Source organism: Boleophthalmus pectinirostris, unplaced genomic scaffold (genome assembly GCF_026225935.1).
Source record: "Boleophthalmus pectinirostris isolate CB_2022bp ecotype Guang Dong unplaced genomic scaffold, ASM2622593v1 HiC_scaffold_5, whole genome shotgun sequence".
Classification (NCBI taxonomy): domain Eukaryota; kingdom Metazoa; phylum Chordata; class Actinopteri; order Gobiiformes; family Gobiidae; genus Boleophthalmus; species Boleophthalmus pectinirostris.
This window is the reverse complement of record NW_026571404.1, coordinates 26,710,420-26,733,657: the sequence shown is the minus strand read 5'-3', so window position 1 is coordinate 26,733,657 and position 23,238 is coordinate 26,710,420. Positions and strand designations below refer to the sequence as shown.

At 39.5% G+C, this 23,238-nt stretch overlaps 2 protein-coding genes across 3 annotated transcripts in view; both read left to right on the top strand.

The window, feature by feature from the left end:
• The window catches only part of LOC110157000 (ankyrin-3-like), a 72,493-nt gene extending 62,777 nt beyond the window's left edge, over positions 1 to 9,716 (top strand). Inside the window, 10 exon segments of the mRNA XM_055162436.1 lie at positions 80 to 211; positions 289 to 429; positions 2,577 to 3,611; positions 3,723 to 3,966; positions 4,564 to 4,726; positions 5,161 to 5,238; positions 6,137 to 6,220; positions 6,651 to 6,773; positions 7,727 to 7,802; positions 7,913 to 9,716. Coding sequence (XP_055018411.1) covers positions 80 to 211; positions 289 to 429; positions 2,577 to 3,611; positions 3,723 to 3,966; positions 4,564 to 4,726; positions 5,161 to 5,238; positions 6,137 to 6,220; positions 6,651 to 6,773; positions 7,727 to 7,798 — 2,072 coding nt within the window. The 3' untranslated portion in view covers positions 7,799 to 7,802; positions 7,913 to 9,716.
• A 544-nt stretch (positions 9,717 to 10,260) lies between these two features.
• On the top strand, positions 10,261 to 21,818 carry LOC110156814 (coiled-coil domain-containing protein 6). 2 transcript variants are annotated; one of them, XM_020921041.2, is made up of 9 exons: positions 10,261 to 10,648; positions 11,774 to 11,923; positions 12,905 to 13,033; positions 13,358 to 13,461; positions 13,556 to 13,716; positions 14,898 to 15,054; positions 15,233 to 15,333; positions 15,807 to 15,925; positions 20,631 to 21,818. In XM_020921041.2, exons 1-9 carry the CDS (start codon positions 10,394 to 10,396, stop codon positions 20,832 to 20,834), a joined length of 1,380 nt encoding a protein of 459 aa, XP_020776700.1. In that variant the 5' UTR covers positions 10,261 to 10,393; the 3' UTR covers positions 20,835 to 21,818. The 2 variants fall into 2 exon arrangements, with proteins under 2 accessions (XP_020776700.1, XP_055018796.1); XM_055162821.1 differs by lacking the exon at positions 20,631 to 21,818 and adding an exon at positions 16,675 to 16,814.
• The last annotated feature ends 1,420 nt before the right edge of the window (positions 21,819 to 23,238 follow it).

Genomic DNA, 23,238 nt, shown 5'->3' with positions numbered 1-23,238 from the left:
GCTGATTTGAAAACACTTGGTTTAAGGTTTGTAAATGTACAAACAGATTAAGTGGAGTTTTCTGTTTTTCCTGTGACAGAGTTAGCTCGGGAGATGAACTTCACTGTGGATGAGATCAACCATATCAGACTAGAGAACCCTAACTCTCTAACAGCACAGAGTTTCATGCTGCTAAAGAAGTGGGTCAGCAGGGAAGGAAAAAATGCCACAAGTAAGGCCTTATTTCATTTGCTAAACAGGTTTCTTTCTTTTTACATGAATCAGTAACAATTGTTGTTTTTTTAACAGCGGATGCCTTATCCACAGTCCTGACAAAAGTCAATCGGATGGATATTGTCACTCTACTGGAGGGCCCAATTTTCGACTATGGTAACATTTCAGGCACCAGATGTTTTGCTGATGATAACGTTTTCCGGGATCAGGCTGATGGTAAAGTTTAGCTTTGTTTAGCTGATCTCTGCTATTCATTCCTCTGTACCCCTTAATGTAGTATATAGTTAAACAGAGTTGTGCATGCATGTTTGTAACTTCAGCGCTTTTAAATGCTATAGGCATTTATTTAACCCTGTGGTTTTACCACTGCCTGTTTTGTTTCTCTTAGTCCTCCTCCAGTTCCTCTGAGCCCTTCTTGGATAGATAACAATCTCTTTTGCTGCAAAACTAAGCTGCCTCCACTCCCTTTTGTTGTACCTCCCTCCCATCATGTCCCCTAGCAGTATTCACTGCTCATGCCAGCACATAACTGCTCTTAACATAAGAGTCAAGTATTGCTGAAACCTCCCTTCTCCTTATGCATTCATCACAACCCTGAACCTTATTGTCACTTGTCACAATCTAAGTGTTTGTCAAATCATGATGCTCATTCTTTCTTTTTTCTTTTCTATTCTGCCTTCCATTGTGATCTTTCTCAAAGTTTCAATCATCATTCCTCTTATTCCTGGAAGTGCTGCCCCTATAATTATTCAAAAATCTAGTTTGTTTTGTCCAACACCAACCCCTACTCCCCCACCCACTCCACTCACCCCTACCTCCACTCTCAGCCCCCGCCGCTCTCCCAGTTATGAGTCCTCCATCTCTCTGAAAGATTTAGCACCAGCAGCACGGTTTAAAAGTCCTCCTGTTCCTGTACCTCTCTCCCTGAATATCCTTGACCCACGACAGTCTGCATCCTACCCTTTCTCCCCTCATCCACCCTCCCCTATCCCAATGATCACATCACCCCTGCCCACAACCCCTATCTGTCTTTCTCCACCACCTACTCTGTCCTTTCCAGTCCCACAGTCTCCAACACCATCTCTGCAAACAGACCCAGACAACTCTTCTTTTACAGTTGTTGGGTCAACAGCTCTCTCCAAAAAATCTACTGTCCCTTCATCTCCTGCCCCAGATGCACCCAAATCTAACTCTGTCCCCAAATCTGCTTCTGGTAACATGTGTCCTCCTCCTGTCACCACCTCCCTGAGTGGAGAATCTTTAGCTGCACAGCTGCCCTCCTCAGGTCAGGTCTCTCCAGTGTCTGTGGTTATTCTGCCAAACGCATCTGCCTCGGGATCGCGCTCTGCTAGTCCGTGTCCTTCTTCTCCACCTCTTCGCCCCCTGTCCCCCTGTCCTTCATGTCAGTGTGCCCCCCCTAACCCTCCTCCTACTGCCCAGACCCAGCATGACTCTTCTAAAATGGAGATATATATTTAGACATTTTAAGGGTTGCATTCTCATCTGTTTCTCATCTGTATGTGTGAGCATGGGTTTCAAATTCTAATTCCGTTTAACATATTGAGTGGCATGCTTTGTCTATTAACATCGCCTTACATCTGTACACGATGCTCTTTAATCAGATTACCTCACTATAACACAAGACACAGTCAGTAACTTTAGTTTGTTAAAACTTTAGATGGAAATTTGCCCACTAATAAACATGTTATATGGCTGTGTGACACTCACCCATTCATGCTTAATGTTTTATCCCAAATGTAAAAAAAAAAAAAAAAAAAAAGAAGAAGAAAAAAGAGAAACATTTATAGTTAGGAGTGTCGATTATTGCAAGAATCACAATTATTCACAATTATTGACACAATAACCAAGTGAATCTTTTTCATTCAACACGTTTTCTAATAGAATATATTATTCCTCTAGTATGTGAGCAGCTTTATGAACTCAAACCTTCTGTAAGTATAGTAAAGTATAGTTACTGTGAGCAGATTTAAAAAAAAAAAAAAAAGCTCTTTACATACATGAGATGAACTTTGTAGATTGAATTTAAACTACTTTTATTTTTACAATTGTCACAATTATTGTTCTTTATAATTTAAATTTTTATATGAATAATCATAATTCTGGGTTAATCCAATGATCTTTATATCCCTAATTAGAATGATCATATTATTATAGTTATGATGTGTTGAGTTATAGTTCTTTACATGCTTGTGGTGCTGTGAATGTTTCTCTCTTAATTCCTTGTAATATGTATGCTTACATTTTGCTCTTGTGCCATTATCCATCTGACTGGGTGTGGAGTTTGCGGGTCTGTTGTCTGTGCAGCATGCTTCAGCCTGTGTATGTGATCCTGTCACCTACAGATTATCAGAGCATTCTAGCGGAGCTGCAGTCCCCTGCCGTACTACTTCATTCTAGTCCCAGCTTCTTGGAGTCTGACCTCCCCGTCACTCCCAACCCTTCTCTCACCCCATCTGCGCATCAATATTTCACTGATCCAGACTCCATGGTGCCCCCTCCCTACAGCTCACAAGTGGATGATGCTGGTGGAGACAGTCCCCCCAGTAGTCCCCCGAGACCCTCCCAGCTCGCCCTGTTAGCCCCCGTTTTTGATCTCCCTAATACCCTTCCATCACTCGTCAGAAAGCCGCACATCGCTCTAAATGATCAGCTTCTCTTGAGTGAAGAAGAAGACAAATCCTGCCCACAGCAAACCCACAAGCCCAAGACACAACTAGCCACTGGTCTGTGTGAGCCGGACATTGAAATAGCTTTCTCCACATCTTCTCCATCGCTATCATCTATATCATCCATTACTCCATCAACGCCTGAAAGAGTTCATATAGGAGACTCCCCTTTGAACAGTGTTCCCATATTTACCCAGGAGGATGTATGTTTAAAAGAAAGCAAAAAGGATGTAGAAGCAGATGAAATAGTGAAAGTTGCAGAGAAGGCCAAGGCAGAGTTAGAAGGTAATATTGTAGTGGAGAAGTGGATTGAGCAGGAGCTTATTCAGAATGTGGAAATGAAATGTGAAATGGTCATACAAGATAAACTGAAGTTGACCAATGAAATCATGTTGGAACCAAAGGAAAGGTATGCGCAAGATGATACGGATACGACAAAGGAGCAGCTTGTTCTAGAAGGTACAGTGTGTAGAGTTGACGAGGTAAAAAATGTGCTGTATCCGTCCGAGGAGCAGATTGTGCTGATAAAAACAGAGCATAAAGTAGAAAAAAGTGTCCAAGCCAAAAATGCTGAATGTGAAAAAGAAGAAGGTACTGATGTAAGAGTGAAAGTAGAAGGGTTTAATGAGGAGAGTTTAAGTCAGGATAAGTCAGAGTGTGAGTTTTTGAAAAAGCATAGCAGCGAAATATCTGTTAAAAACATTAGAGATAGTGAAATAAAGTTAGAAGAGAGCCAAGCTGAGGATCATACAAAAGATATTGAATGTCTGGCCACTCATCCCACACCTCACATCGATGTAATGGATTGTAAACCCATCAAAGAAATGAAAACACAAGAGGCACCTGCAGCTGCCGAAATACTGAAGGATAAAGGCTCAGAGGTGGAGGAGGACAGCGAGGAAACAAACGGTGCAACTATCAAGGAAATGCTCCGTCAGGTGGAACAGGCAGAAAAAGACTTGTGTTCACTTTCAGGTTGGCACAGTAGTGACTCGTCCAGTGTCAATGTGGAGCCGCCAACACAAGGACGCAGTGTCAGCTCAGACCTCCTTGACAAACGTGAATGGTATGTTATCAGGAAAATATGAAAACATTTTGGAGCATTTTTTTTTTTCTTTTGGGGTATTCTGAGAGAAGATATTGTTGAGGTTTATGAATCTAACAAATGTTAATTACTATTCAGGCCTATTTTTAACAAAAATGTCTTGAGTAAAATGACTCAAATCAAACTGAATCTGTTTCTGAGCCCTTTGGAATGCATACAAGTGGCTAGAGTCTTTGTGAGGCTGAGATTATTTTGACATCTGCTGTCTGATCTACTTTCATTTTAAGTGGGAACAAGTGCAAGAAGGAAAGTGAAATTTCAAGTTGTGCCTGAATTATTTGGGGTAAATATAAGAATAGGCATCATACCCAGGTGTCCCTGAGTATGATCTGAGAGACAGCAGATTGAGTATTTGTTGGGTCTAGATAATACCCATGTCAAAGCTGAAGCATATCTCACAAAAAAAAAAGATTTTGTAATTATAACATTTTGCATATCTTAAGGACTGTATTATACATTTTCTCAATAATTAATATATTGCTTACCTATAAGTACACAGTCATCTTATTTACAGTTATGTCATAACAGGACCCTAATCTTTCTTTTTAAACCCTACAGCCACGAGATCTCTAGTGACTCCATCACTTCCTCGTCTAGAGGCGAATCAGGCAGATCCAGACAAAACGGCAACAACGCCAAACACTCACCTCAGGACACCTCATCACAGTCTTCGAATGTCAAAAAGGAGGAGGGGGCACTAGTTTCAGAGAAAAAAGTCCAGGTAATAAATTTTATTGTTTTTATAATAACTTTGGTTACATTCATTTTTCCTGCAGGAAGCCTTGGAGTAGCACTGGGGCACTTGGGTTATCTTAACATAAGATCGTGCATCTCAAAACATACTCAGTTTGTATTTATATTTGTTTGTTAGTTTGGATTATGTGTTCAAATTTCCCTCAAACTTCACTTCATAAGCCTCATGAAATCAGTTTACCGCCAAAGCAGATCTCAAACCTCCACACAGAACCTAGTAGTGTTATATTCTAATTCTTTAAGTTTCTTTTCACAAGGCACATACATTGTTCCAGAGGAGGACCCTTTTATGTGTCACAGCAGCACACCCAGATCAGTGTTGACCTAAACCGTGCCTGTGTAAAAATTATTTCATTGTCTCGTCTTTGTGTCAGTTTTGTGTTAATCCTTTTTTATCATCAGCGGGTTAGTGCTGAATCTGGCTCAGAGGAGGAACAAACTGTAACCACCAAAATCTTCAGACGCCGTATAATTTTAAAGGTACAATGTGAGCCTGGTTTGATGGTTTCTGGTGGGGCTTTTCTCTTGCAGCTGTTGAACTTGAGTTGTGCAGGTAGTAGTAGATTTGCAGTGGTGGTGGTGGTGTGCTTTTTTGCCATTTTTTCCACAAATTTTGTCAATTATATATTAAAGAAGACATATTTCTTCACATCTTTCACATTCTTTTTCAGGTATTTCATATTGAACTATTAACATAAGCAGATCATGAAATTACATTTTGCTCATTGTAAACCATAATATGGATTTAAAGTTGCTTAATAATAGAGGTCCATTGACTTCCTATTTAAAACTGCAGAACTGACAGGCACCATCTCTTTGTAGTGACATTTCATCTTAACAGTGAATGGATTTTCATTTACATGTCTTCATTTTTGAAAAATACTTTAACCCCACATGTATGACCTGGGATCTGAATTTTTTTGAATAATTTAATTGCAAATAAGCACAGAGCAGTAGGCAAAGATAGGGAGTACTCAAACTCAAATACTAGACAATACAGGATGCATTAATTAATCAAAATACAACTGTGAGTAAGCTAATGGTGAGGGGACGCTGCTAAAACACATTTAAATGCTTAATTTTATATAATATGTCCACTTTAATAGTATATATATTTTTAAATTACATAAAAATAATAACATTCACATAAAGAAGGGACCTCATGCAAACATAAGACATAAGAAAATACAGACTATAAACATAATAATAACACAAATATTAAAAGATTGAGAAAATAAAAATCTTTCCCCTTTCATTGTAGTGCCTCCTCTATTGCCATGACGTTTACATTTCAGTGCTTCTTCCTGCTGTGCTGGTGGTGTGGGTCAACCAAAATATAACGCAGTCATTTTACTGTTAATTTGACAAACATTTTTAGGGCGAAGAGGCAAGAAACATCCCAGGTGAGAGTATGACTGAGGAACACTACTTGGATAACGATGGCAACATCATCAGTAGAAAAGTAAAGTGTTTAACTAATAATATCTATGAACCCTTAAATGTGCATTGTATCACTTTTCTGGTGGAGGGTCCATGAAATGCTTTTCTCCATGGAGATGTTTTTGGTTTGTCTGGAATGTTTCACAATATAGTATTATACTTTTCTATCTTCATGGAGACCAAATCAGACTAAATTACAGGCCAGATCTGTGGAGAGGAGAGGCAACCCCACTCACTTTAATTTAAAAAATGTAAAACAGAGCTGTTTAATGTTATACTGTGGAACATTCTAGGCACAGCAGTGACATATCCATAGAAACAAGTAGGTGACGGACCCCGAAGCAAAAAGTTACATAGTGCACCTTTAATATTATCTTTTTTATTATTACTTACTTATTACAGGAGAGTCTGGTAATATCTCATGTGTTTTGAACCCCATTTGCTTTGGGTAGGTTATCAGAAAAGTTATCCGGCGAGTTTCCACGCCAACACCGGACAACCAGGGCAGTGACAATGGCGTGTGGCGTAAGAGAGACCCTCGGCACAGCCCTGCTCTGTCTGAGGAGTGGTCGGAGGTCTGGAATAGTTTGTCCAGGTTGAAATGATTTATCTGTGTCAGAACATGTGCATAGGTCTTATAATCACAAGGGCTATCTCAAAACAAGTCATGAGTCATTAAAGACTCATATTGTGCTATTTTCTGATCTATGGTATAATCTTGTTTCCTTACAGATCACAGATGTTCCTGGAGTTGTGGTTCATTCACACATGTTTAACACAAATCCAGCATATCTAGACTAAGTTGTTCTCTCAAACAGAAGACACTCAGACGGTTCCAACTTGTTATGTCATGTAGTAATACAGGAAACACTCCACTGTGTTTTTAAACTCCATACACATTCACTATAATCATTGGGATAATTTCAGACCTGGAATTGCTAAAATCAACTGAACAAAAAGTAAAAGGTAGCTGTTGAAAACTAGTGCTTTTTGACATCACAAGGTGGAACAGAACATTTTGAGTTTTGGGGTTATAGACAGACTAGTAATAAAGGGTTTCTCAAACATGTGTGAATGAAACAAAACACACAGTAATATGTGAATATGAATGTAAACGAAACAGTTTTACTACAGCAAAATTGTATTTTTTGTATTGAAAACTATGTAAATCAACTACTACTAATACTAGTAGTAATACTAATACATGCTAATGAACACATGTTCTGATACTGTTTACTTATCGTGAAGTGAAAGCTGATTTTGGGTTTGGTGTTTTTGGTGCTTTTTTGTGAGTGTAGAAAATGTATGCAACTGACTATGAAATGACGGTGAACCTAATCTGTTCTTGTTGTGAATCATTAACATGGTTTTTCGTCTTATAGGTGACTAAACTGGTGTGCATTAATTTATATTACTAACAAGTAATCTACTTGAATTTATGGCTTGGGGTGTGATGTGAAAATACAAAGAGTAAGGCTTTTATTTTAGAATGAAACTGTATTAATGTCATATTTTTTGTGTTTTACAGCAAGGCAGTGGGTCCAGAAATAGCAGGAGAAAGGACGATAGAAGGTCCAGCGACAAAAAGCACCACTCATAGCAAGGTACTAGAACATTTGTACTGTAAAAGAAAGCATATTTCCAGTGTCCAAATTTCACCTAAACATATTCTCATCCCTTCATCTGTTTTGTCTTTTTTGCCTCATTCCCACAGATTGTCTCTCAGAAATAATGTTCCACTGTGAGGACTTGAGGCAAAGGGTCCAATCTGCTTTGATCAGCTTTATGGGTGGTTCTCGTGCAGAAGAGCTGACCATTTGCGCATGAGCATGAAAACTCACTCATTTTCTAGTCTCCCACTGTGGACCATGGACATCAATCCTGCTTGAGTTTGAGAGGGTGTGTGCCATTGGCCGATTGAGAAGAGAGCCTCTGAGGTTTGAGGTGAAGACTTTGGTTACTGTGGACTGCAGTGGAGACACACAGGTGAAACTGTGACCAAAGATGGCACAAGAGCTCTTTCCACAAGTTGCCTGGAAAGAAAAAAGGCGACACAAAACTGAAAAAAACAAACAAACTGCTGGACACTTCTGATACAAGTTCAACACTCGCCTTATAGTTTATTTTCTTGAACCCATTGTTTTTGTTTTTAACTAACACCTTTTCTGAAATTACAATGTTACTGGTCAAGTTTGCACTAAAAGAGCAACCTTTTAAGTGCTTTTGAACTTTATGAAAAGGGTTTCACTTTTTAAAGATGAGTGTAATGAAACAGGTTCTTGTATAATTTATTAATAGAGCTGGTATAATATAATGTTTGTACATGATAATGCTGGTTTGATTTTAAATATAAACTTTCCAGAAAAAGTCAGATTTCAGTAATTTCCAAAATGGGAATTATTCTAATTCTGCAAAAGCAGCCTTTCAGATGACTCATATTTTCATGCATGTTCATTTATTTTGAGTACAATTTTTACAAGTTTGCAAAAACACTGTATTCAAATAACAAATACAACCCTTTACGTGTGTGCACATAGCCCTGATGTTGGTCACCACTTTTATATTTTAGGAGAAGCATTTATCATGTGTGGGCTTACAAAGCCGTGTGAAAAATGTTCATAGCTGGTTTTGTCTGTCTGTCCTTTGAATGAATGAGTAGCATCTGCTGATTGATAGTCTGAATGTAAATGCTAGTAAACTGGCTGTCTGTTAGATTTTACCATTGTGCATATTGGCTTTAAGGTGTAGGAGTCTAGACTTAAACCACACTAAGTGGTGTGTCACTTGGTTTCCAAAAGCTGGTGTGGTATTAAAAGGAAAATGGGGCATTTCTTTTTCTTTTTTGTCTTTTTTTTTTTTTTAAATGTTCTATTTATATCGTACTCACACTGAAGACACATAAAGTAATTACTGGATTGTAGCTCTATAGCATATTGTATGACAAAACACTGGATGGTCAAAAATAATTATTTAAGCATAAAATTGTGTTTAACTCTGAAACTGTGTAATATTTTATATTAGGCTTGAGAGTCCATATATGCAGCATCACATAGAATTGTTTTCATTAGCTCATTGGCAATATTTCATTAAATTACATAATATGTATTTTTTTTTATATAGCCCATGTAAGTGTGATGTTCTATTGGTGCAATGGCTCATTATGCGGATGTCTATGCTGTGGACATTAAAACTATGTAACTTTTCTTTCTTTCCGGTAGGTCGAGAAGGTCAGAACGGGTTTGTTTGTACAACATCCCAATATACTACTATGTCAATCAGGGGGTTAAAGGATTATTTGATATTGTTTTTTTTGTCAGTTTTCTTTGATATGTGTTTTACATAAAGACTTTTGATGTACAATTCTTACTAACAGAGTGAAGCCATTGATATGTAATATTCTAGCACTTTGGTTATTCAAGGTCTTTTAGAAGCTATAGCAGCAATGATGCCACCACAAATGTTTTAGACATCTTTAAAAAGTCAACTGAAAATAATAAAAAGGTTGGTTTTGCAATAAATCTGTTTCTTTCCTTGTGGCCTTGTATGTTTTTGCCATTTCTGTTCTGACAATAGTGTAATACATTGTCCTTCAGCACATCAGTATTGGCTCCCACACACCGGTGTCCTCTACAGTGTTCTCACAGCTGCAGGTGGGAACGCGGGGGAAGAAATCAAGAGTCTTATGTTTTTAAATGAATGACGATCATATTATGTAATGTATCTGACTAATAAAAAACAATTTATACTATACTACTATAGCTCACAAAGAAGGCCTTGTGCTTGGGCTGTGTTTTAGGTGCAGTATGAAAAGGTAACTGGAGGGGAATAGAAATTATGTCAATAATGTGAAACTTTATAACGGTTATATAGAGCGAAAGATCCTAGAGCCTACGCAAAAAGCATACTGGTCCCATAAGAGGGTGTATACTTGAGTCTGTTATGTATTTACAATTACATGGAGTGCGCTGTTAGTTGCAGTACTGCCTTCCTGACTTGACACACCCTTTGTCAGGCTCAGATCCATGGCAGTGCTGGAGTTGTCCTGCTGGGAGCGCTGTGGCCAGATCCTGAACAAGGTCACACGGTGTACTGATAGCAGTACCATTGGACAGTAGTGAGCTGTTCAAACGCTGCAGCTCCTTGTGTGTGCTGTGCTCTGCCTGTGCTCTGCTCTGATCCACACTGTGGCATAGCCATGGCGGACAGTGCAAGCGAGAGTGACACTGACGGAGCGGGCAGCAGCTCGGCTACCCCGATGTCCTCCTCTGCCTCGAACTCTGGAAAACCCAGCATAGTCATTTCACAGTTTCGCCTGGAGGAGCTCACGAACCGCTTGGCCTCGCTACAACAAGAAAACAAAGTTCTCAAAATTGAACTGGAAACGTTCAAACTCAAGTGCAAAGCGCTGCAGGAGGAGAACCGAGATCTCCGCAAAGCTAGCGTCACCATTGTGAGTAATGCTAGAAGCTAACTAGCTCAGTGCTAACCACGCCGCCTGTATAATCACATTTTGTCAGCGGGCTAGCTATATCTTTGTTCGTTTCTGTTACTGTTGGAAGCAATCTTTTATCAGTCCATTGCATTATGTGTATATATAACTTCTCCGATGTAGCAGCATGCACAGAATTTCCCATGTTGGCTAACCTCTGATTTGGATATTGCTAATCTAGCCTATGCTAAACCTTGCTGTGTGTGACTGGGCAGTGTCAGTCAGCTATTTTGCTTTGTTTTGTTTTGGGTTGCTAGTTTTGCTAAGTTGTGCTAACTCTAGTAGCCTTGAAATCACCCAGACAGCGCCCAGTAGAGTTAAGCAGATCGCTGTTAGCTTATATGGCAATGATAACTTTGTTGAGTATTATCCCAGCTTATGCCAATGAAGATGTGAGATGGCAACTGAGTGAGGAGAGTAGTTTAGCGGCACCATGCGTCATATGTCCTCATGCTCAGTTAATCAACCTAGCTTCATAAAATGTGTAACCGATCTGGAGGATAGATGGGAAGTATGTAGGCCAAAGTTAGCCAGCTAGTCAGGCTCGTGTAAAGCGAGAAAGCCACGGTGCCGTGAGCCCACCCTGTGTATATGTGTGTAGCTTAACTGGCTGTTTGGTGTCCATTGTGCTGTCATTGTTCCCAGCTGACACATTCTCACAGCTTGCAGCACAGCATTTTGCTTTGAGGTCAGGGTAGAAAGAGGAGGCTGGAAAACCGGGAAACTGGCTGTATCATCACACCAGCTGCAGAGGCTGTCTCCTTTATTTATTACTCACAGTTCTTTTTACTCCCCTCTTTAAATCAACCATTGCTGCAACTACTTTGGTTTAATCAAGGAGATGTAACTCTTTTTGTTAAATTATTTCAAAACTGATTTCAGTCTTACATAATTAAGCCGATTTTCTGATTGTGCATAGTTTTAATGTTAAACTGTGGCAAAACTGGTAATCTCAAGCAAATGTTGACTAAATGTGGACTTTCTATTAGTGTTATCTTAAGGTACCGTTGTATTCACTTTGATTAGTCCATGAAATAAACTGTCTCCGTACTAACTATTTCCCATTTTTGCCATTTTGTTTTGCAGCAAGCCAGAGCTGAACAAGAAGAAGAATTTATCAGTAACACCCTGTTTAAAAAGATCCAAGCCCTGCAGAAAGAAAAGGAGACCTTGGCAGTTAACTATGAAAAAGAGGAGGAATTTCTCACAAATGAGCTCTCAAGGAAGCTCATGCAAGTAAGTGATGGGACCCAAGATAACACCATTTTTAAGCATCTTTAGTGGGAAGGTGATGTGCAGTGATTTCAAAATTTATGACAAATTCTGCATATGTAATTGTTGCATGTTTAATTACTTCTGAGAGGTTATGTTGGCATGTGACTCAAACTAGGTATCATAACAAGTCCTCAAGTCTGTCTCAAGTCTTGTCATGTTCCTTGTAGTCATTCTTCACTTGTGACTGTTAATTGGCCCAGTCTTCTCTTTTTGCTCAAGTTCTTTAGCACTTAACATGCAGATGGACTGTTTGTGGCAAGCTGCAGACGTTGAATTACTCATGTGTGTATGTGTAATGTAGGAGGAATCTTGTAAGGCCACACATTACAAATATCTGAGCTGGACTGTAGGTGATAAAGTTGTGTGTTTTTTTCCTCATCTTCAGTGTTGTCTAACTTGGAAGTGGTCAAGTGTTCAAGATGACCACAAACTGTCAAATCATTGTTTACATTACCTGACAATTGACATGGATTTGAGCGTCACTGGCCAGCCTTCTATCTGACCCTTGCCCGAATAGGTCCTGAGTAGTTCCCCTTTTGCAGGTTTAAAACTTTATGTACTGCTTAGTCTGCTTAAAAAGCCCTGTAGTTTGATAAAGGGCTCAGGGGTTAGGTTCACTCTTGCAAGGCTAACTACTATGTGCTTACTGTGGGTTACTTTTGAATAATTCAACTGAACTGAGGAACATTTCTAAAGCAGCAGGGCATCTGGTTTTGTTTTATATCTTTTCAAACAACAAACAATTTCCTTTTGTGGGACCAGTATAATCATGTTTATAAGCGTGCCACCATGTTTATTATACATATTGTAATTTGTATTCTGTTCTCTGCAGTGACTAATCAGTTACATAATCCATCATGCTTTCATTTCCTCACCTCTTTGTTATGGCCTTGTCCTCTTTATAAATGCAACTATTTTCTTTATTTTATTTATTTATTCAAGCTCCAACATGAGAAGGCGGAGCTGGAACAGCATTTGGAACAGGAGCAGGAGTTCCAGGTAAACAAGCTCATGAAGAAAATAAAGAAGATGGAGAATGAGACCATTTCAAAGCAACTAACCCTAGAACAGGTAAGTGTCCTGAGCTCAGATGCATAAACATTTCAGTAATCCACAGTGACTGCAATACAACGGTGTCTTTTTCCACATAGTATCAATAATTCTCTTATTATCAGTATACACTCAATGTGTGTATAGTACACATGTGTTAGTATGTGTCATGCTTCCTCAATTCTACTGTGTTTTGCAACCATGAAATTTTTATGATATTTTTTCTTTTCAAATGTTTTTGTTCTTTTTATTAATTTACTTAGCATTTACAAAAGCATCCTTCCATAATGTGGATTTGTCTGTGTGTTTTTTCATTAACTGGACACATGTCTCTCTCATGCTTAGTTACGGCGTGAAAAAATTGACCTGGAGAATACATTAGAGCAAGAACAGGAGGCCCTGGTCAACAGGCTGTGGAAAAGGATGGACAAACTTGAGGCTGAGAAAAGGTAATTGTCATCCAACTAAACATACAGTACAGGGCTAGCTTTCATCTTGATGCCAATGGAGTACTCATGTTTTTGTTTTTAATTTTCAAACTAGGATCCTTCAGGAGAAGTTGGACCAGCCTGTGTCAGCTCCTCCCTCCCCCAGGGATGTTTCCATGGAGATCGACTCGCCAGAGAACATGATGCGGCATATCCGCTTCCTCAAGAATGAGGTGGAGAGGCTGAAGAAGAGCCTCCGTACCACAGAGCTGCAGCGTAAGTGGCCTGATGACTGGTCCACATCTTACAGACTTGAGATGCGCAAAAATGACTTACACAGAGGGAGGGGTGAATAATCAGCTAAAGGGCCACTATTACATTATTTTCTAATCTATATAATAATGTTGTTTCCTCATCACAAACATACCTGAAGTTGTGTTTTGTTTCATTCAATCCTGCATATTAAACATGAGTTCTTCTCTGAAATGGAAAACACTCTGTTTCACTTGATGTCATGTGATAATTCTGGAAGTGCTCCACTGTGTTTTTAAATTCCATATACCTTCACCATATACCATCATTTGGATGATTTCAGGCCTGAAATTGCCAATCTCTACTGGACTAAAGATAAAAGGTAGCTGTTAACATGACCTCTCCCTCTTCATGACATCACAAGGTGGAACAGAGCAGTTTGACCTCTGAAGATATGGACTCAAACATGTGTTAATGAAACAAAACACAACTTCAGGTATTTTTTTAATGAGGTAGCAATGTTATGGTTTACAGCTCACAAGAGTAAATTTTGCATAATATAGGACCTTTAAGTCAAGTACACACTTTCCAAATGTTTGCATACAATTATGCATTCATCCCCACATTTGAGGGTCACTTGCCATGTCCGAGTGTGGCTGGTTGCTGCAGGAAGTGCATCTTGTGTAAATAAAAAAACTTTTTTTTTTTTTTTTTTTTTTTTTTAAATGTGCTGAAAGAAAATGGACTGGGGCATTTATTGCTTTTATTTTGTTTTATGGTAAAGATTCACCACTAGAGGGTGCCAGTGGATAGCTTAAGCCTTATAGCAGGACCCCAAATAAATAGTTGGTGTATATATACTTAAGTACTAAACTGTACAATAGGTAGGGTTTTTACTGTCTTCAAGAAAATGGACAAGTTGGCCTCCTGTTTGGTCTTTTTCAGGCTTTACTTAATACATAGTTACAAAAGCAAAGTTTTTCTTCTTGTACTCATTTGGCTCATTGTTAACGAATCAATATTAGTCGCACCAGAATATGAATATAAATTTTTATTATTATATATATATTATGTATGTATATATATATATATAAATATATATATATATAAATATAAATAAAAATAAATATATTTTTTTATGACTGAAGTGTGATGTGGGGTTGAAACTGAAAAAATGTTGACATAACTTTTGTTGGGCCACACAGACACTGAGAAACGTGCTCAGTACATTGAAGAGGAGCGGCACATGAGGGAGGAGAACATCCGGCTGCAGAGGAAGCTGCAGCGGGAGATGGAGCGCAGAGAGGCTTTGTGCAGACAGCTGTCTGAGAGCGAGTCCAGTCTGGAAATGGACGACGAGAGGTATGAGAACCACAAAACGCTTAGGGGCTTATGATGTTCACTTTGGGATTAGTATTTGATAGAATCATTTTGGAGGAACATAATATATTCTACATGTGTCCACAAGCTTTTGAATAGGCCTTAAAGCTTGTAGAGTAGCTTGGTACTTATTGCATTCAGTTGATGATGGTTTTTGTAGGTACTTCAATGAGATGTCTGCCCAGGGTCTGCGAGCACGCACTGTCTCCAGCCCCATCCCTTATACCCCCTCTCCCAGTTCCAGCAGGCCAATATCACCTGGTGGGTACATCTGGTTATGCTTGTCATGAAATACTGCATGCATTCACAACACTAAGTCCATTTGTGTTTCTGTGATCTTTGCTACTGGTCACAATAATAAAAAAAATACTGTAGTGTAATCACTATTAATAAATGAATCACTGATGTACAAGGAAACTAGGATCAACTAACTAGTAAAAGGTGTAATAAAAATGAGCCACCTTTTTCTTATCAAAACTGATTATGTAAGGCCAAGACTCTGTTGCCTGTGTTCACAAAGGCTTCAAAATATGACTGATATATATATCAGCACAAAGGCCAATTAGCCAGATTAGATTAGAGTCTATTGTTAGTACAGGAGTACTAGAACTCCTATGTGCTATCTACCATGTTTTGGCAGCTAATTGTGAAGTGTTTCACTTTTGTAAAGTGTTATTTCATCATGGCACGCTAAGGTCAGCAGTGTATGGGTAACTGTTGGTCATTATTTTCAGGTCTGTCATATGGAGGCCACACAGTTGGTTTCACGCCTCCAGCCACTCTGTCCCGAGCAATGCCCCACTACAACACGCCTGCCCTGCACGTCCACGGAAGCTCCTCTCACGCCGTAGCGGTGAGTCCAACATCACATGAAGTCGGTCACCCACTTGTAGCTCAGGAACAATATAGCGAGAAAGATTTCATACATTTTGCTGGCTATAAAATATAGTCAAACTAATGCAGAATCCTTCGTGTCTCCTGTCGTATAAATTATTTCACAGTGATCAGGACAATATGCCTGACTTGCACTCTATATATCTACAGACGTGGACAAAATTATTGGTACCCCTCATGCAATGAAAGAAAAATCAACAATGGTCACTGAAATAACTTGAAAGTGATTAAAAGCAATAATAAAAATGTACTGAAAATTGTCCAGCGAAAATCAAGCATTGCTTTTCACCTGTGGGTAAACAGAATAATTAGAAAAAACAAACTAAAACTGGCCTGGAACAAAATGATGGTACCTCTAACGTAATATTTTGTCGCACAACCTTTAGAGGTAAAGTCTGCAATCAAACGGTTTCTGGAACTGTCAATGAGGCTTTTGCTTTGGTCAACTGGTGTTTTGACCCACTCCACATGAGCAAACAGCTCTTCACAGATGTTCAGGATTGAGATTTGGGCTCACAGAAGGCCACTCCAGAACAGTCCAGTGTGCTGTTCTTAGCCATTCTTGGGTGTTTTTAGCTATATGTTTTGGGGCATTATACTATTGGAATACTCATGACCTACGACTGAGACCAAGCTTACTGACACAAGGTGACACATTTAATTCCAAAATGACTTGATAGTCTTGAGATTTCATTGTATCTTGCACAGATTCAAGACACCCTGTGCCAGATGCAGCAAAACAGCCCCAGAACATGACCAAGCCTCCTCCATGCTTCACAGTAGGGACAGTGTTCTTTTCTTGGTGGGGTTCATTTTTTCATCTGTGAACATAGAGCTGATGTGTTTTGCCAAATAGTTCAGTTTTCTCATCTGTCCAAAGGACATTCTCCCAGAAGCTTTGTGGCTTATCAATATGCACTGTGGCAAATTCATGATTCACTTTTATATGATTTGCTCTCAGCAGTGGTGTCCTCACATGAAGTCCACTTTGGCATAAACAGTGACGGATGGTGCACTCTGTCACTGATGTACCTCGCCCTTCAAGTTCACATTTAATTTGTTTGGAGGTTGTTCTTGGCTCTTTGGTTACCATTTGTATGATCCATCTCTTCAAACTGTCATAAATTTTCCTCTTGCAGCCACGTCCAGGGAGGTTGCCTACAGTCCTAAACTTCTGAAGAACATGTGTAACTGTAATCACAGGAAAATCAAGCTGCTTGGAGACGGTCTTATGGCTGTTATCTTTAACCTGCTTGTCTATCATTTTCTTTCTATTCTCCTGACACGGTTCTCTTCTTCGCTTTCTCTAGTCCATGTTCAGTGTTGTATCCATCATGTCTCCAAACAGCACAATAACAACTTTAATGGGGTGGCATTCGCCCACTGATCTAAAGGTTGGCGGTTCGAATCCAGCTCTCAACATAAACATCTCAGGTTGAGCGGTCAGATCCACTGACTGGCTGGTGTGATTCCAGCTCCCACAGATGAATGCTGTCATTGTGTCCTTGGGCAAGACATTTAACCCACCTTGCTCACAGTGTCTGTGTACACTGGTGTGTGAATGGTTGGCTTTGAGCACCTTGAAGGTGGAAAAGCGCTATAGAAAAATGTGACCATTTATCATTAATAGGCAGACTGACCGAGTACACTTTTGATGACACCTATGATGAATTAGAGAACACACAAGTTTAAAATGTCCCTATTATCCAGTTACTTAGTCTTTTCTAGGGATACCATCATTTTTGTCCAGGCCAGTTTCATTAGTTTGTTTCTTTTAATAATTATGTTGACCAACAATTCAGCTTTGTCTGAGTTTCATTTATTCATGTATTATTAGCCCCATTGATTAGTGACAGTGAATTACACAAGCCTGGGGTTTTCAGCAGGCTCTTTTTTGCTGGGACTGTTTAACACTGATGCATCTGAATTTTATTTCAATTAATCATCAAATCTTCAGTCTGTGGGAGGTTATAACCATGTCAGCATATTCAACTTTGAGCAACAAGTTGTTTTGTGACTGTGAATGAAATATTGCTAAATGGTATTCATAGTATTGCTACATAATGAGCATTGAGCAAACTTAAATATTGCTCCATGAAGCAGTTTCATTATGCAAGAGAGACTGCCCAAAGAGACAGTGGGAGAAAGGGGGCATGTCAGACACTCTTTGTTGAGCCAATTTGCCTCATGTAAAGGGTCCACCACATGCCATATCATAAACAAAGTTAGGCCGTCCTGACAGTTTCTTCCACGCATTCCTGAAGATTTTGCTCTCAGTCCAACTGTCCGGTACATCTGTTTGTTAAGGGAAGTATTGGTGTCTAGAGATGGACCAAATACCTGTTGACTGATATATCAGGTCAATATTTTGACTTTTTAAAGTAGCAGCACAAAATAGCAGCACAAAATGTAACTACACAGCTCTCATTTAGGTTTGTGGTAAAAAGGCGTTGGGGGAAATAATATGGGCAAAGTAATCTGCCTCACATATGGGCCCAAAAATATCAGCCGAGCTTATCGGCTGTCGGTTGCTTAGGTATTCTAGACAATCGGTATCGGCCTTGACCTTGAAAAAAAAAAAAAACATCAGTTGATCTCTATTGGTGTCTCTTCACTCTGTTTATCCTCCACTCTTTCTAAATAAAGTATTGGAAATGCTAATGCTGCAGGGCATCATTGGCCCTCGCCACTAATGGACGAAAAGTCCCCAAACCGAGGTTCAGATCGATCGGCCCGGCGAAAAATTTGATAAAACGGGCATCGCGACAATGCCCAAAGCCCCCCCACTCAACAGCGCCCCCTTGAAATTTGAAAATTTTGAAATGAATGGGAGGCTGAGAGGCATATTTTGTCCTACGGTCACAAAGTTCGGAACAGTCATAGAACTCAAGGAGACAAGCGAAAAAGCCAATCATTGTGCACCCCTATGACGAACAGGAAGTCGGCCATATTGGATCAAAGATTCGCCGCCGTTTTGACTTGGGTGTCTACAAAAAGATTCAAGTCCCCGGGGTTTGGTCCAAATGAGCTCAGATTTGACATGTCACATCTACAGATAAACTCACAGAAATTTTCAACTTTTTTTGGGATACTCCTTACGGTTCGCCTGTAGCACGCCGCCGAAAAACGCCTTCATTTCCTGTTTTTTCGGTGACCTGTCACGGCCACAGGCATTGGCCTAGAGAACTCAAATTCAAAACACAATTGCGTGATGCTGGTGTGAATGTAATGAAATATGAAATTTAATAAAAGTGAACTCTATAGCGCCCCCTAGTATAGACGTGAAACATCAACATTATCGGATTAGTACCAAATTCGGGGCATAAATTCTATGCTTGATTACAAGCAAAAAAGTTAATTACGGACATGATGCATTTTCCACCATTGGCCAGCAGGGGCGCAAAGACTCCCCCAAAAAATAGTTAAAAAATTATTACACCCACAGGCTTAGTCCCATCATGCTGAAATTTGAATCACTAATGCCTGATTTCGACCTGATTATAATACACTATAAAACATATGAACTGTGAACTCTATAGCGCCCCCTAGCATACGCATGAAACGTTAACAATGTCGGATTTGTACCAAAGTCGGGGATTAAATTCGATGCATGATTGTGAACTAAAAAGTATATTACGGATATTGGGCATTTTTCATGGTTGGCCAGTAGGGGCGCAATGACTCCTGAAACATTTAAAGGTACACTGCGTAATTTCTCTGGTGGACGAGCTGTCGGCCTCGGGAGCTGTCGGGAAGAGAGGGTGACGTGCCGGGGCGGTCGCGAGTCCCCCGGAGGTCGCGTGGGGGGGCGACTGCGCGCTGGGGCGACTGCGCGCTGGGGCGAGGGCCACCATCGCCGCGCGTGGCTTTAATTAGTAGTTGTTGTTCAAACAGGAGTTTTACTGGCAGGCCATTGATATAAATTGGTCTCATCTCAGGAGGCTACCAGAAATCATCTACACTAGTCTAGACTGTATATATAAATGGACATGGTTAACCCCCTAGCCACCACCAAATAGGAAGTGTTCAGGCTCTTCTGGCTTCGACTCCAAGTGACTTTAATTTGGAAAAGTACTCCTCACCCTTCTCTCTGTTACTGCTGTGAGCCTCATCATTTTGGTCTTAAAATGTTTGTATTAAACCACTCTACATGATCCTGGTGTTAGCTTTTTTGTTCGTAAATCATTCCTATTTGTAATTTGTTCCTAATTCACTCCTATTACTACTAGCCTCATGAGCTGATGTACATATAGATGATAAACAATAATATTGAAACCAATTTATGCCTCTGACACAATAATGTAAGAGCAGATTGAAACCACAAAAATGACTCTAAATGTAAAATACTGTAAAATAATGAGCTGCAATAAATAGCAGACTGAAATACTTTACTACTTAGCTTGCATCTGTAATGAGTCATAGAAGTTATTAATTCAGTCTTTTATGGCTCAAATCTTATTGTGTAACCAAAAAATAACAAATTTTCCAGTAGTACAAAGAAATTGTACACACAAGTACTGACCTCAAAAATATATTATGCCAGCTATATATTGAATAATCAGTTGGTTTATTATGACAAGCCTTGCGTGATGATATTGTAAGATTCTTTTTCACATGCTGATGTTAAACCTGTCTCTTGTTGTTGTCTTCGTTTTTGTGAACAGAGGCCCTCTCCTAGAAGAAGCACCAGCCCAGACAAGTTCAAACGTCCGACGCCCCCACCCTCCCCGAACACGCACTCAGGGGCCCTGCAGCCTCAGCCCCCGCTCCCCCCTCCTGCTCAGCCCATGGTCCAGTCCATGTCCTCCCCGGCAGCTATGCACACGGCCGGAGCCAGCACAGCACAGCAGCCTCCCTCCCAGCCTTAAGGCCACAAGCGCTCCTCGATGGGCCCAGCAAATGCCCTACAAATGCCACGACGCTACTGCAACAGCAACTTCCATTAATCCCAGCGGTGGACGGCAACATCTGACCACCTCCACTAACGAAGCAGCTCCGAAAAGGAGAAAAACCTGAAGGCGGCATGGCACGTTGGCAGTGATGCTAGCTGCCTTTCTTATAAATGTGGCGTTACTTCTCTTAAAAAGGAATGGATGGACTAAAAATTAATCGCTTCTTGGGATTCGCAAGCCCATCATCTGTTCCACATTCTGTCGTGTACATGTTACGTTTTTGTTTTTGTTGCTTGGGACTGTAGCCGGGCTGAGATGTTGTGGCGCTTTTTGACATAGCACAAAGGACAATGGTGGCGTGTTCTGATTGGTCTAGAGAGTTGGAATGTTTGGAGCAGTGCTTGGATGTTTGGCTAGAGAAAAAAAGATGTTGGATGTGGTTGATTCTTTTGTTTTCATGCCTAAAATATGACTCACAGTAATTGTCCTCCACGCTGGCACACCCCCACTGCTAAAACACTAGCAGTTCGCATTTCACATAACCCAGAATTTAACACTGCTTTGATTATGGCCAACAGGGCAAGTCTATAATAGCAGGGCATTGATCAAATAGAATTCACCATGCAATTCTTCTCCAAAGCCCTTCAAGGTATCTTCAGCTCATCAGTGTAATAGAAAAAAATACATAGAGGACACTGGTACATACTTACTGATCAATGTCGCCTTTTTGAGGTGTATAAAATGTAGTCCGAGGTGTAACACTTAGTCATGTACTCAGTCTCTTTTCTGCTCTTCTCTGGTGAACGCTTCTTTCATCCTAATGGATATTCCTCATCAGAAAAAGGAAAACGCATAATGCTCTTCACACTAAATATACATACTGCTATACATTCTAATTGAATGGTACTGTTGATCAAAGTTTCTATGTATGATTAAAGCTCTTGAGATGACAACACTTAACAGTTTTGTGAATGTAATTATCTCCACGCCTGCACTCTACAGCAAGAATGGTTACAAACATAAACTATTAAGCATCTTTTTATTTTCAGAAAGATTTTGAAGTGGAGTTTAGTCAGAAAAATCATCTTGGTTTGTGTTTAGATTGTTACACATAAAGATTTTTAAAGGACTCATTACACAATTTTCTGATTTATGTTACAGAGTTGTTTCCTCATCAAGGCAAGGCAAGTTTACTTGGTCACAAAATAATTTAAAGTGCTTTACAGAATAAGAAAGACATTACAACCACAATGCAAAGAAATCAAAACAAATAATTATCATAAAAATAACATTTAAAGAAGAGAGAAGATTGTGGAATAAAAAACTTTCAGTTATATGTTTTTTGTTTTTGTTTATATTGTATATATTGTTTATGTATATCTGGACTTTACATTTTGTTCAGTAGAGATGGGAATTTCAGGGCTGAAATGGTCCAAATCACTACTGAACAAAATGTAAAGTTCAGGTATGTTTTTGATCAGATAACAACATTACAACATGGTTTAAAGCTCAGAATTTTATATAATATTTGAACTTTAATATATTTACACCAGGTGAGTCCTATAGGTCAGTGGTTCCCAAACTGGTACACAAGCTTGTTCTGTTCGTATATGGATGACCTCTTTAGTTCTCATTTAGAACTCCTGTTGCATAGTGTAGGTACAGTGATTTAGTCCTGCTTAGACCTTGTTTATATCTAATTAGACCTGAAACAGTCCTGTTATAGACCCGGTTTAAATTTGGTTTTAAGAATAACTATTTTCTAAGATGGTTAAAGTTTGAGAAACACTGCTAAAGGCTGTAATAAGTATTGAGCTTTATACACTGCTTGGCCAAACAAAGTGTCACATTTTGTCTGACCCCTTTTAGCTTCTAGTATGGCTCACATTCACTATGGTATTGTATGTAGTCCTAATGGGGTTAACTTAAGGTCTGTCGCAATTGGAGCCCAATTAATCCCTGGCACAGTCATCTTGGATCCTGCTGCCATGGAGGAAAAAAAAAAACATAGAAGGAAAACCAGGTCACCAACTTAAATTTCCCCCTTTAAATAAAAAATTTGAATGATCCAGTATCTTAAAGTACTCAGCTAATCTCATTCTTTGGCTGTTTTATGTTGCCGAACCTATACTTATAGACCATGACAAGTATCCAATGACAGGATACTGCTTATTTCATTGGTGGTGCCTTTTTTTCATCAAGCAGCGTATCATGGCTGAGGTAACTTATAGGGGATTATTGCCTGGAATGTTCCACCATATGGCATTCATGTTATCTATTGTGAATTTACTCAATTACAGCTGATTTTATTGCTCAAAATCCCTTGAAAAACATACTTTCATACTGTGTGGCCATTACAACTCCTCAGATCTGACCTGTA

Bases quoted from the DNA above. Each gene is read 5' to 3' on its own strand.
- LOC110156814 (XM_020921041.2), top strand. From the start codon at position 10,394: ATGGCGGACAGTGCAAGCGAGAGTGACACTGACGGAGCGGGCAGCAGC. The intron at 13,034-13,357 runs GTAAGTGTCCTG...TCTCATGCTTAG, and splicing joins AGCAACTAACCCTAGAACAG to TTACGGCGTGAAAAAATTGA. The intron at 15,334-15,806 runs GTGGGTACATCT...CATTATTTTCAG, and splicing joins CAGCAGGCCAATATCACCTG to GTCTGTCATATGGAGGCCAC.